Source organism: Protomyctophum bolini (genome assembly GCF_963924005.1).
Source record: "Protomyctophum bolini genome assembly, chromosome: 15".
In the NCBI taxonomy this organism is placed as follows: Eukaryota; Metazoa; Chordata; class Actinopteri; order Myctophiformes; family Myctophidae; genus Protomyctophum; species Protomyctophum bolini.
The window spans coordinates 28,557,007-28,569,142 of NC_137876.1; the positions used below are offsets into that span (position 1 = coordinate 28,557,007).

General features: G+C 41.9%; 1 protein-coding gene across 1 annotated transcript in view; it reads left to right on the top strand.

Annotated features, from left to right (window-relative positions):
• The window catches only part of eif2ak3 (eukaryotic translation initiation factor 2-alpha kinase 3), a 47,939-nt gene that overhangs the window by 31,518 nt on the left and 4,285 nt on the right, over positions 1–12,136 (top strand). Inside the window, exons 6-17 of the mRNA XM_080784500.1 lie at positions 620–785; positions 1,514–1,639; positions 1,822–1,944; positions 2,232–2,449; positions 3,137–3,249; positions 5,428–5,550; positions 6,727–6,876; positions 7,912–8,539; positions 10,015–10,188; positions 11,095–11,268; positions 11,646–11,747; positions 12,069–12,131. Coding sequence (XP_080640626.1) covers positions 620–785; positions 1,514–1,639; positions 1,822–1,944; positions 2,232–2,449; positions 3,137–3,249; positions 5,428–5,550; positions 6,727–6,876; positions 7,912–8,539; positions 10,015–10,188; positions 11,095–11,268; positions 11,646–11,747; positions 12,069–12,131 — 2,160 coding nt within the window. The remainder of the gene's footprint in view (positions 1–619; positions 786–1,513; positions 1,640–1,821; positions 1,945–2,231; positions 2,450–3,136; positions 3,250–5,427; positions 5,551–6,726; positions 6,877–7,911; positions 8,540–10,014; positions 10,189–11,094; positions 11,269–11,645; positions 11,748–12,068; positions 12,132–12,136) is intronic.

Sequence of the window (12,136 nt, forward strand, 5' to 3'; positions counted from 1 at the left end):
AGTTCTTAAGGTCTTGAAGAAGTACTTATTAAATTATCAGCGTGGGTTTTTACTTGGTTTTATGCCTGAGCATATTTTCATGATCCTTTTTTTTCTCCTCTTCATTATGATATCAAATTCCCTTAGCTTAAAGTATTGCAACCTGCCACTTACCTACTCAAACATACACTGTCCCTATTGCTTAATCATGCCTAGGGTGTCTATTGATTTAAAAAGAAGTACGGTATATTGTATGCATCCATTTAGCTATACATCAGCTTTTAGTGGAATTACATCGATTACAAGGTGATAAACTCTTTCTTGAAAAAGTCTTGCTAAAGAATATGTTCCTCCAAAGTCCACACCTTAACTTGCCAAACACAACGATGAGTAATCTCCTGCCTGGTCTGGGATCAGACTTGAGGGTTTTTTTGTCCAAAGCTTTCAGCTAGTTTCTGCTGACAAGACCTTCCCTTCCCATGCCGTTTAGACACTTATTTAATTCAGTGTCATGGGTTTGCCAACCGCTGCAGTAAAGTGCTGTGTGATAGATTAACTTCTCTTTGAGGGTCGATAACGTACTGTATACTGTATCATGTGAGGTCATTACACCTTTTTGTCTTTTTGTTTTGTGGTGCAGTTTTGCACGCCCATCGCTTCAGCCTGGCTGGTGGGCGGGGGAAAAGTCACTCCCATCAGCCTGTTTGATGACACGGCCTACAGCGGCCAGACTGACCCCGAGGAAGAGGAGGATGAAGATATTATGGAGGAGGCCAGAGGTGCTACACAGTCCAGCGTGTACCTAGGTAAATGTCAAGTGAATTTATCAATAAACATGACACTGTCACAGATTCTGACAAGCAAATATGATTAAAGCTGCACTGTGTGACTTTACTCGTCTATCCCGGACTTGAACCTGGCAAGTGCTGACATTTTTGCCATTGAGTTAATGGAGCCTGCCTGCTTGCTCAAGGGATGAATTTAATCTTAGTGGAATTACATCGATGACAAGGTGATGAGCTCTTTGTTGAAAATGTCTTGCTAAGGAATATGTTCCTCCAAAGTCCACAGATTCTGACAAGCAAATATGATTAAAGCTGCACTGTGTAACTTTCCTTGTCTATCCCGGACTTGAACCTGGCGAGTGCTGACAATTTTGCCATTGAGCCTGGCTGCTTGCTCAGGGGATGAATCTTGTTCGAAACTTTGTCTCAGATCTTGTGTGAGACGTGACCTTTGACACGATCTAAATGGTTCTATAGAAGAGCAGGGAGACAACATTGTATAAATTATTGAATTAACAGATTGGACAAAATAACATTTAATTCATTAAAAATAAGTTATTCTTAAAGTTGCTCTTAATTCCCATAAAACATTTCAATTTCCATTGGTAAGGTGGCTAATTGTTATTAGTTATTGGACTTATTTGGACTTTAATTTCACCTTGTCATCAGCTGGTAGTAACATTGTATTGTATATTATAGGTAGTGAAATTATTTTATTCCAATAAAACACCTTTGGACCCTGTTGCCAGGCATGTTCCAGGGTCAGCTCTACCTGCAGTCCTCAGTCAGAAACTCTGAGAAGTTCCCTTCTAACGCCATTGGATCAGACAAGGATGGCCACCCACTTCCTATTGTTAAATGGAAACCACTCATCCGTAAGTTCTACCTCGACACACCTGTGCAGATTGCAGAGCTGTTCTTACTATTCAGTTTGTTGCTAAAATTGCTGATTGATACAAAAAACTACTTTTTGTGTACCACAGTGCGCCCTATCATCAGGAACGCGTTGCAATATGTAATGATTGAGCCATTCTTGTTTATCTTTATTCTGATACAGACTCCCCCTCGCGCACACCGGTCTTGGTGGGTTCTGATGAGTTTGACAAGTGTCTCAACAATGACAAGTACTCCCATGATGAATACAGCAACGGAGCCTTGTCCATCCTGCAGTATCCATATGGTAAAATCACTGTACTTGTGTGTGTAGTAAGATGTTGACCGTGTTTCTCCCATTGTTTCCCCTATAACGTTATAATGACCTGAAGCACCAGCATACATATTTACCTGTCATCCCATCAACTGTCAAACTCTACTCCAGATGAGGAGGACAGAAATCTGGATTAAAAAACAATATATATATATATATTCCTGACCTAGACTCTGGTTATTGTGACACTCTCAGCCAATGTGCAGGTAAAGAAAATAAAGAGCATGACTGACTGAGTTCTTTGTGTGTCCACTCCACAGACAACGGTTACTATCCGTACAGCAGGCATTATCGGGAGAAGCGGGACAGTGGTGTGAGCCTTATAAAGGGGAACAGTTCGGGTCGGGAGAAGAAGGACCCGGTTCTCCTTCTCCCCTGGTGGAAGGAGATCCTGGGCACCATTATCTTCTGCATCGCCGCCACTACCTACATTGTGCGCAAGTTCTTCCACCCGACTGCCCCGGTGGCATATGCCAGGGTAAAGGCACATTTGTTTAACTTCCTACAGTACTTACTGCGCTACAAAGACAAATGGCAGGGTCACCTTTTGTGTGTATATTTAGGGGGCACAAGCTGTGATTAGTATGTAACTTTCATATAAACAAGGCTGCTTTACACCGTTTTTCTAGTTTGACAATAGAAGCTTGAGAATGTTTCCAGCAATAACAGTGAGAGACTACAAATGCATATGCACTGTGTAAGCACTAAGCCACTAACTTGTTTCCTGACAACTGCGATGTGTTTATAATTATTGAATGGATGCCAAGACAACTGTTTGGGCCATGATGCAAGGTCTCCATATTCGTCTGTTTGGCAGGAGTGCTTCCGATTATATAATCATGTTGCTCCTCTTGAGAATATTCACAAACTGTAACAGTAGTTGACGGAAACACATTCATGTGCATTATTACTTAATATATTTTGTTTTACACCTTTAATAATTAATTTTGATGGACTGCAGCCTGTAAAACTGAAACGCGAGGCGTGTTGTGGGCGACATTGACATCAATCTTTCACATAGTGGGTGCTTTAGATTTGATAGATGTGATAGCTTTCCTAGTCTCCCATATATTGCTTATGAATTTGCCTTTCAATTCTAAACACAGCACTGCTGAGCAATTAGTTTGTCACAAGTTTCTAATATTTCTCCCCCTGTCTACCACAGCAGCGGAAGGAGTCGGAGACACAATGCCAGACAGACAGCAAGTTTGACCTTGAAGTTGTAGAATCCAAAGAGCCCGTCGCCATGGAAACACGCTCCAGTGAATACGTGTCCAGGTACAATCATTAGCATACTGTCACCTTAGTTTACACTGTGTTTCTGTTTAAGCATGCATGGAAACTCTACATGTAACAACATTACCTGGGAGAGGGTTACATCTCTAGCGTGGAAGTCACACCTGAGCCTTGCACTCATTTCAAGGTGTAGCTACAGAAACCAGTACTGTTACCATGGTAACAGCTGGTCTTCCAGGCTGCCTGCAATAGGACAAAGCATGGATGGGAGATGTGAGGAGTACTGATATGTGATTGGATAAGTCAGCGGCTAGCCATCAAATAATATATGACCTTGGACCGCCTACGGGTCCCAGCCAGCTTTTCAACACCCTGCTGTGCCTACGTTGAGTTAAAGTTCAAAAAGCCTCGCTGTCCCAAATGGGAATATTGCTTTGCAGCAGGGAATTAAGAGAATACGGTATGTGCATTACTCATAAATTGATGGATCACATTTTTAAGCTCTATATCCACCCTTAACCGACTCTGGCTCAAATCTTGCCAGTGTCTGCCTTTCTTCCCTATCTCCCTCCTCCCAGCCTGAAATAAAAAGGAGAAAACCCTACTAGGTTCCTGTTACCACTAATGAGAATTTCTCAAGAGATTACACATAATGTTGGCTAAACAGCATTTTGTGGTTCATAACTAATTTCAATTCATATTTATCTTAAATTGAGGGACTTTGGCTAGACTTTAAATCAATCTGTGCTTTACATTTTATTTAAACGCAATGATAATGTCATAACTTTGATAAAATATGTCAGATTACCTATCTCATGCAAGTTTCAAGCCATACTGAAATTTGTGGAATCCATTCCAAATGGCTTACTTGAAATTAAAAGACTATTTTGGAAAATGGTCACAAAGACAGTACAGGTATGGTCCTTTCAACGTAAATTCACTGAAGGACCACTGAATGCACTGAAGAACCTCAACGGAGTGTTTGAGTGATTTGGAGGTGGCGATTCTATCTGTTGCACTTGAGTGGCTTTTGAATTCCATACTTCCGTAGAATGTCTTCTTGTGGCAGCATCTGCCACCGCTAGAGGTGTCACATTACACAGCTGTCAGCACATTTGCCGAGATGTTTTCCTACTGGACAATCCATGTTTACACAATCTGTCTTAATCCGTTGGTGGTCGCTGACCTCAGTGCCCAATCGATGCGGCGTGTCGCATGTTTACATTCATGAGCTGAATAATGCCGTTAATCGGACCAAAATACAGACATGGATGTGATTATGCAGTCTGAGAGGATGGGCGGGCTGCTCTTTTTCTCATCTTTCATCACAGGGATGTCAGCTATTTTTGATCTACCCTAATATGACAGAGACGTATCCACATACACACTCTTCTCTTCTCTTCTCTTCTCCCCCCCCCCCCCCCCCCACACACACGCCACGCATGTGTCCCTCCCTCCTCCCTTTTAAAACCAGTGTGACCACCAGTGCCAGTTGCCTGGTAGGAGAATCTTCATAAATAAACTCAGCAGCTGATCCCAGCATGAGTCAGGATCATTAGAAGGGAGCGGCAGATATCAGGACAGAAGCCATGCATCAGATGGCACCACACAGTTACCTAAAATAAGACCCTCTGCACCCCAGCGAGAGGGATGATTGTGATAGGGTGTGCAATTCCTCCACTGGATCTGATAGGCTGATTGGTATCTAACTTATTAAGCAGATTTGGGAGAACTGTGGCTGGGAAACTCTCCAAGCAACAGATGACAGATAGTGGAGACACAGGGTCAGAAATCTGTTTAGGTGTGTGTGTGTGTGTGTGTGTGTGTGTGTGTGTGTGTGTGTGTGTGTGGCCAGACTGGCCACACAATGCTCCAATGTGATGAACTTATGATTGCTGAATCACCCTTTTAGGATTGGTTGATATTTAAAGTTGTATATCACGTATAACACTGTCATTCATTTATCACGTGGAAGTACTGGTACTAGGGATCTATCTGGGGTGATATCCTTTACTTGTACGTCCTTGAAAGGACATTGTTATGGTCTGATGATTTTGATGTATGACTCACACACTGGAGGGCAGTTCAGCTATTGCTTACATGGGCATTACTAGTACCACCAATGTACATGTACAGTAGGATGCCTGTACACACAGTCACACGCACATGTACGAATAGAGAGGACCTTTTGATGCTAACTGTGACTGTGTCTCTCTCCAGGTACCTGACCGACTTTGAGCCAGTACAGTGTCTTGGCCGTGGGGGGTTCGGTGTGGTGTTTGAAGCCCGCAACAAAGTGGACGACTGCAACTATGCTATCAAGAGAATCCGCCTCCCGAACAGGTAAAGCCCTCGCAGTGCTCATACTGTACACCAGCACCTTGTGATGATATGACATTTATTAATAAGAACTTTAAATCGGTCAAACATGGGCAAAAATGTACATTTCAAGAAAAAACTTGTACAACTATCTTTCCTTCATAGGATGTCACTTAAAGTTCTTTACAAGCAGCACAAGTACGAGAAACAAAACAAATCAATATTATCATGTGACTCTGGGGTTCCTGGTTCTTTTCAAGAACATTTCGTCCCATGTTAGCCAATTTAGTTAGCTCCACAAAACTGGCCACAACCTCTTAATTGGAAGCTTAGATACAACATTGGGTCTGTGAACTGTGTTTGCCTACCCATTTTAATCATTGTGTCCAATGTTGGTCACTCCCTGGGTGTAATAAAGCAGGGTACATAGTGTTTTTGGCTCAGGCAATTCCCTGGACGACTGCTGCGGAGGTGCCCTTAAACCATTTTGAGCGGGAACCCCTTTTGGTGGTTACATACATTATGTTATAATTTAGCTATTGAAAAATAGCAGATCTACAATGAGCGAGTGGCGTGCTATGAACTTGTAGGTCTGCTATTTTCAAATCTTTCAAAAAATTGTCATGATTTAGAAAACTTTTTTTTCCCCTGACGTCAGGCCTAAATGGGTTAAACAAAGTGCTTAACCCCCCAGCTGTTCATTGGAGTGGCTCAGTGGACAAACGGTAAAAGCCTGTGATGGCGTGGTGGGAGTAGGACACCTCCCAGGTGGGACTGGGAATGTGTTTGAACTGGGCTGACGGAGAACATGCACACTCGGCAGCAAAACGAAGGCAGTGGAAATTTCTCCAAGTCGAAACATATTTGTCATAAAAAGCTATCTAAGTGAATTGAAAGTGAACCTGCGATAAACGTGTGCTGCACACTGGTTTGATGGATTGATTGAATTGTCTATTAGACGGAGTACAGTTAAACACTTAGTCCAATAGCCATTTCCATTTAGGCCTCATGCAATCAATTCATAGACATGACAGTGACTGTGTGATTGACATGAAGAATAACAACAAAAACAAAATTCAATATCATCACATCAGGTGGGAATGTGAATTTAGTTGGTGTGTTAAAAATAGTGTTATGCTTGAACTGAAGATGAGGTGATCCTGAATCTGAATCTGCGTTATCCTGTTCCCCTGTCATCAGGGAACTGGCCCGCGAGAAGGTGATGCGGGAGGTGAAGGCGCTAGCCAAGCTGGAGCACCCAGGGATCATTCGCTACTTCAACGCTTGGCAGGAGAGCCCTCCGGAGGGCTGGCAGGAGGAGATGGACCAAAGATGGCTAAAAGATGGCAGGTTAGACAAAATGGGTGTTTTTTTTTATCCTAAATTATTTTTTTCATTCCAAATATCCATAGTGTTGAAATCAGGGAAGTGTTTTTGCATGCTTCTTGTCACGATGTCGTAATTTCTTGCCATAAATTACACAGATTTCTTTTAATGAAATGTTTCAGTTTCATGCTTTTTAAGTTAGTTTTTGCCTATGCCACAGGCAAATCAGAGCACTTGTTTGAGCCAGAAACTATCAGACCACAGAAAATCTACTGAATGTTAAAAGTTCAGGTTTTTTGGGTGCAATTGAGCTCAGAAAAAAAAAAAAAATCACACCTGTATGAAGTGAGGGCCGCTCTTATCAGCATGATGTAACATTCTCAGACACAATGGAGAATAAACATCATACAGGTACAGTACCTGTATGATGTTTATTCTCCATTCATTGTCAATGGGAATTACATTTTTGTGTAGGACAAAAATACCGATTTGCTCAAACACATAAGGTAACTTCTTCATTCATTGTCAACTAAAAGTTCACACAAGTGTGATTTTTAGGTAGCTATGCAGTAGCTTAATTTTTTTGAAAAGTGTGGACTGTGGCCCCCACTCTGCCTAGCCTTGCTTGCAAGGGCATTACATTGACGAGAGCATTTTGATAACAAATGTCGTAGACAAGTTACAATATACCTGATTCTCTGCAATCCACCTTTGGTGAAAGACAGTCACAAGACTGTAAGGAAATGGAATGGGTGACATTACAGCTTAGGGTTGCAACATATATTTACTTATGTTTAAAAAATTGTATGACTTTCTTAAAATGGCCTTAAGGTCCCTGCACACTGCTGCATTTTTTTTATTTTTACCAGCCTTTTTCCGCCGGTTTTCCGAAAAACGTGTCCAGTCTGCAAGGACCTTTATAGTGACAAAACTAAAATAAAGTGCCCCGTTTCCAATAATTTATTCTGTTTTCATTCAGTCATTACACATGCCACAGCCTCTAGCTTAGTGTTTTTTTCCACAGAACAGTTACAGATTCTCTCATTTTCTCTGCAACAGCACCACCGACTGGCCAATGACGTTCCCTGAACACATGGAGCCACTGTCGGTCAAGGTTCCTGTGTCCAGCAGCTCTGTCTCTCCAGTGTCCAGCCCTGAAGTCTGTGCAGGAGCACGTGATGGAGGACAGGAGGACGGACTGGAGGATGACGTGTCCACCGTGGACGAGAGCCGGGGTCTGCTGTTCAGAGCGGCTGGCTTCAGTGAGGGGGACGGCAGCGCCATGTCCGTCCACCCTCTCCTGGGTCAGGACAGCCTGATGTCGGAACGGGACAGCCAGAGCCAGGCGGACCCAGAAGCCTCCGAGAGCCCCGACACCCCTCACTCTTTTGAGCTGTGTCCTCCTCGCGGAGGACCCGTCGCTGGCGACTGCACCTCCTCCTCCTTTGACATTGTGTTCGAAGACTCGGGCTGCGACCGCGACGTGGACGCGGTGGCGGACTCTGTCTCTGTCTCAGGCGTGGCTATTCCCGGCTTCCCGCTGATGGAGAAGGCCAGCTCTTCATCCTTGCTGCGCACCAGAGGACAGGAAGTGGTCCTCTCGTCCTCTCCCCCACGGCCCACCTCACTCACACTGACCCTCCCTCCCTCCAGCCCACCGGCCCAGCGGACACAGCCTTCACCCAAGGTGGGTTTATTGTTAACTTATTTTACTGTCATTACGTGAATCACATAGATTAAGGTTAATTGATTCATGGATTAGTGGTGATCATAGTGGTATTGTAAGTTGTACGTTGTAGTGTTAAGACGTTTGCTGAAGTGAGGTTTTGTTGCTGCTCTGCTGTCATTGTTTTAATATTTAACATGTTACGATTCAGTAAAGAAAAGACATACAACAAAACTCTGAACTGTTTTCATGTTATCTCACTGTAGGTCAGTCGGTACCAGGAAAACCATAAAATAATTTCAGAGTTTAGGAAGCCGTTTTTATTCAGCACATTATTATATGCACAAACTAGCACAAGCTACAGTAGGTTCTAGGGCTGCAACAGTCAATACAATTAATGTATTGAAGTAATAATTTATATAATCATCTACAGTATATGTTATGTTGTTTCGTTTATATAACATAAATGTGCTGATTGTTTTGCATGGTGCGTGATATGTCATGTAGTTGTACAGTTAGCTTATCATGATGAACGAAATAGTTATTGTTGAGTTTGCTACAATGTGTAGCAAAATGTGTTGTTGAACATATACACGGTTTAAAGTCGAGGAATTTACACGACTTATCCACCCAGGTGATGGCAATAATACTAATGACCGTAGTCTTACCGTGCAACATGAAAACGGGTGGTCGTTAAAAGTTGATTCTCCATTCATCATTTAATTTCCTTGTATTTTCTAGTTTATTTAAATAATGTCATGCAAATTTGTCCAGTGCATAGACTACTACAGGCCTGGTTGACTAGATTTAGAAGACATTTTGATGCTCTTGCTACTGAAATGACAGATTATTTATATTTAGAAATCCTGTCATTTAACATGCATCTCTATGGGGTAGAAGGACAGTCCATAGGCAGGACTTTTTACTGTCTGCGTACAATCATTCTTAATTATTTATTGGCTTGATTACTTGTGAGGCCTACAGATAATGTTCAATTGAACATACAAAGACATAAAATACCTACGTTTTGACACATACAGTAGGTTCTTCATGATCCTATGTTTTACATATCGTTGCTGTCGGGTGGAAACCTCATATAATTATGTCCAAAACTGTTACTTTTCAGAATTCTAAAATAGCAAAAATAACTGATCTACAAGCTCAAAAGGCATTACATCGTACATTGGCTATTTGTTTTACTTTTGTGTGGCACTGTAGTATAACGAAGTAGGACAATAATAAGGATTATGGACATAAGCGGTTTCTGCCCATTTTTAAATGTTTTTTATCAACTTGGTATCTAAAAAAAACATTATTGGTACATTATTGAAGACACTATTAGCATTTTATGACTGACTTCATACTGAATTGCGAAGGAAATAAATTATGTGTGTGTGTGTGTGTGTGTGTATATATATATATATATATATATATATATATATATATATATATATATAGATATGTAAATATAAATAATTAGTGTATTTGTGTCCCAGGTATACCTGTACATCCAGATGCAGCTGTGTCGTAAGGAGAACTTGAAGGACTGGATGTCCCAGCGATGTCTTCCTGAGCAGAGGGAACACAGCCAGTGTCTGGACATCTTCCTGCAGATCGCCGAGGCTGTCGACTTCCTCCACAGCAAGGGACTCATGCACAGAGACCTTAAGGTGAGCACAGGGATACAAAGATTCTCACTAGTGAGGGTATTCTGTTTTTACTGGACTGTATAGTGGAGAGGGAGAGGGGGGGAGATGTAGGCAGAGAGGAGGGGACAGTTTTCTGCAAAGTCCTGGGTCCAACTTGTGTTGAACCCTGGATTCTGCAACTTTGTTTTCAATGCTCGGCCAGCGAGTCACCACTACACCCTCTTTTTCTTCTTTTGTTTTCTAAGCGAACAACGTGGTTTTTCGATCTCTTATAGAGCCCATGTGTCCTGATTTATTTATTTTTACCACTAGTGGCCCAATTTTGGGCATGTTAAAGTTTGGTCACATTGCGACGGGTACAGGGGACAGCTTATAGATCTGCTACAAGGAAAATGTTTCAATCGGGCCTAAATGGTTAAATAAAATAGATAGATACATAATATAAATTATTTTTATTTTTTCCAAATACCGGTAATCTTAAATTTTATTCATTTTTCATGAACAGAAATAGACAAGGACATACAGAAAGCAAAAAGACAAACAATTGAACATTACAGTATGTGTTGCCAACTCAGGAAATAAAAATAGTAGATAAATGCTATAATTGCAGGAGATCACACACAGACACAGATAATAATAAAATGGAAACAATATGTGAGCGCACACACACACACACACACACACACACACACACACACACACACACACACACACACACACACACACACACACACACACACACACACACACACACACACACACACCAAATACCGGTAATCTTAGTATTTAATTAATTATTTCAAAGCTGAGATGGAGACAGTGAATGGAAACCTGGGTTGTGTTATCATCCGAAGCATAGATGGATACGTTGGATGTTTCCACCGCCTGACCGTAACGCATCACTCAACCTTGTCTCAAATCCTTCAGCCATCCAACATCTTCTTCACCATGGACGACGTGGTGAAGGTGGGAGACTTCGGTCTGGTGACAGCCATGGACCAAGAGGAAGACGACGATGAGCCAGGAGCCCTGACTCCCTTCCCCATACTGACCCGACACACGGGACAGGTTGGCACCAAGCTGTACATGAGCCCAGAGCAGGTAACGGAACCACAAGGGACCCGTTCTGGCCCAACATTCATCACAAATAGCAGATTTAAAATCTCGGAATGCGTCCAGTTGCGACATGCTGTGAGCTTGTAGATCAGCTGTTTTTGGTACGAGATTTGGTGTTGTGGGGGGAAAAGGGCGGGGCAGATCACTGGTTAAGTAATGTCAGAATCGTAAAGTAAAGAAATAAGTTGTAGACTTAACTGTTTTATAATTACAAAGTGTGTTGCAGTGTTTTAAATGTTTTAATCTGATATAATTTAAAATATTAAAATTGCGATTATTGAAAAAAACAACAACAACAAAGAGATACAGTATGAAGTACCAATGACTGAATAATATCTACACGTTTCATTGTATTCTTGCAGCTTTCTGGAAACTCATACTCTCACAAAGTAGACATCTACTCTTTGGGTCTGATCCTGTTTGAGCTGCTCTGTCCATTCAGAACGCAAATGGAGAGAGTACGGGTAAGTGAGCAAACATACTGTATAATGGACATATTGTGCTAAATGTGTTTTTAGTTTGTATTACATTGTTTTGTTCTTTTGTTTATTTTCAATAATGTATGCTCACTCTTGCTTGGAAAAGAGCCAAAAACATTAGCATTATTGTAAATAGCCTATTACTGCCCACTGCATAAATGTAATGGCCACTGCATAATGTAAATTCCCACACAGACATTTTGCGATTAGACCTGGCGCCTTTTGTCTCTAACAAAGAGCCGAGGACTTGATTAATTATTGCCATAGTTTCACTGAAAGTTGTTTACATACCCCCCTCCTCCACAGACGCTGACAGAGGTGAGAGCTTTGCAGTTCCCTGAGCTGTTTTCCAAAAACAACGTGCAGGAGGTGAG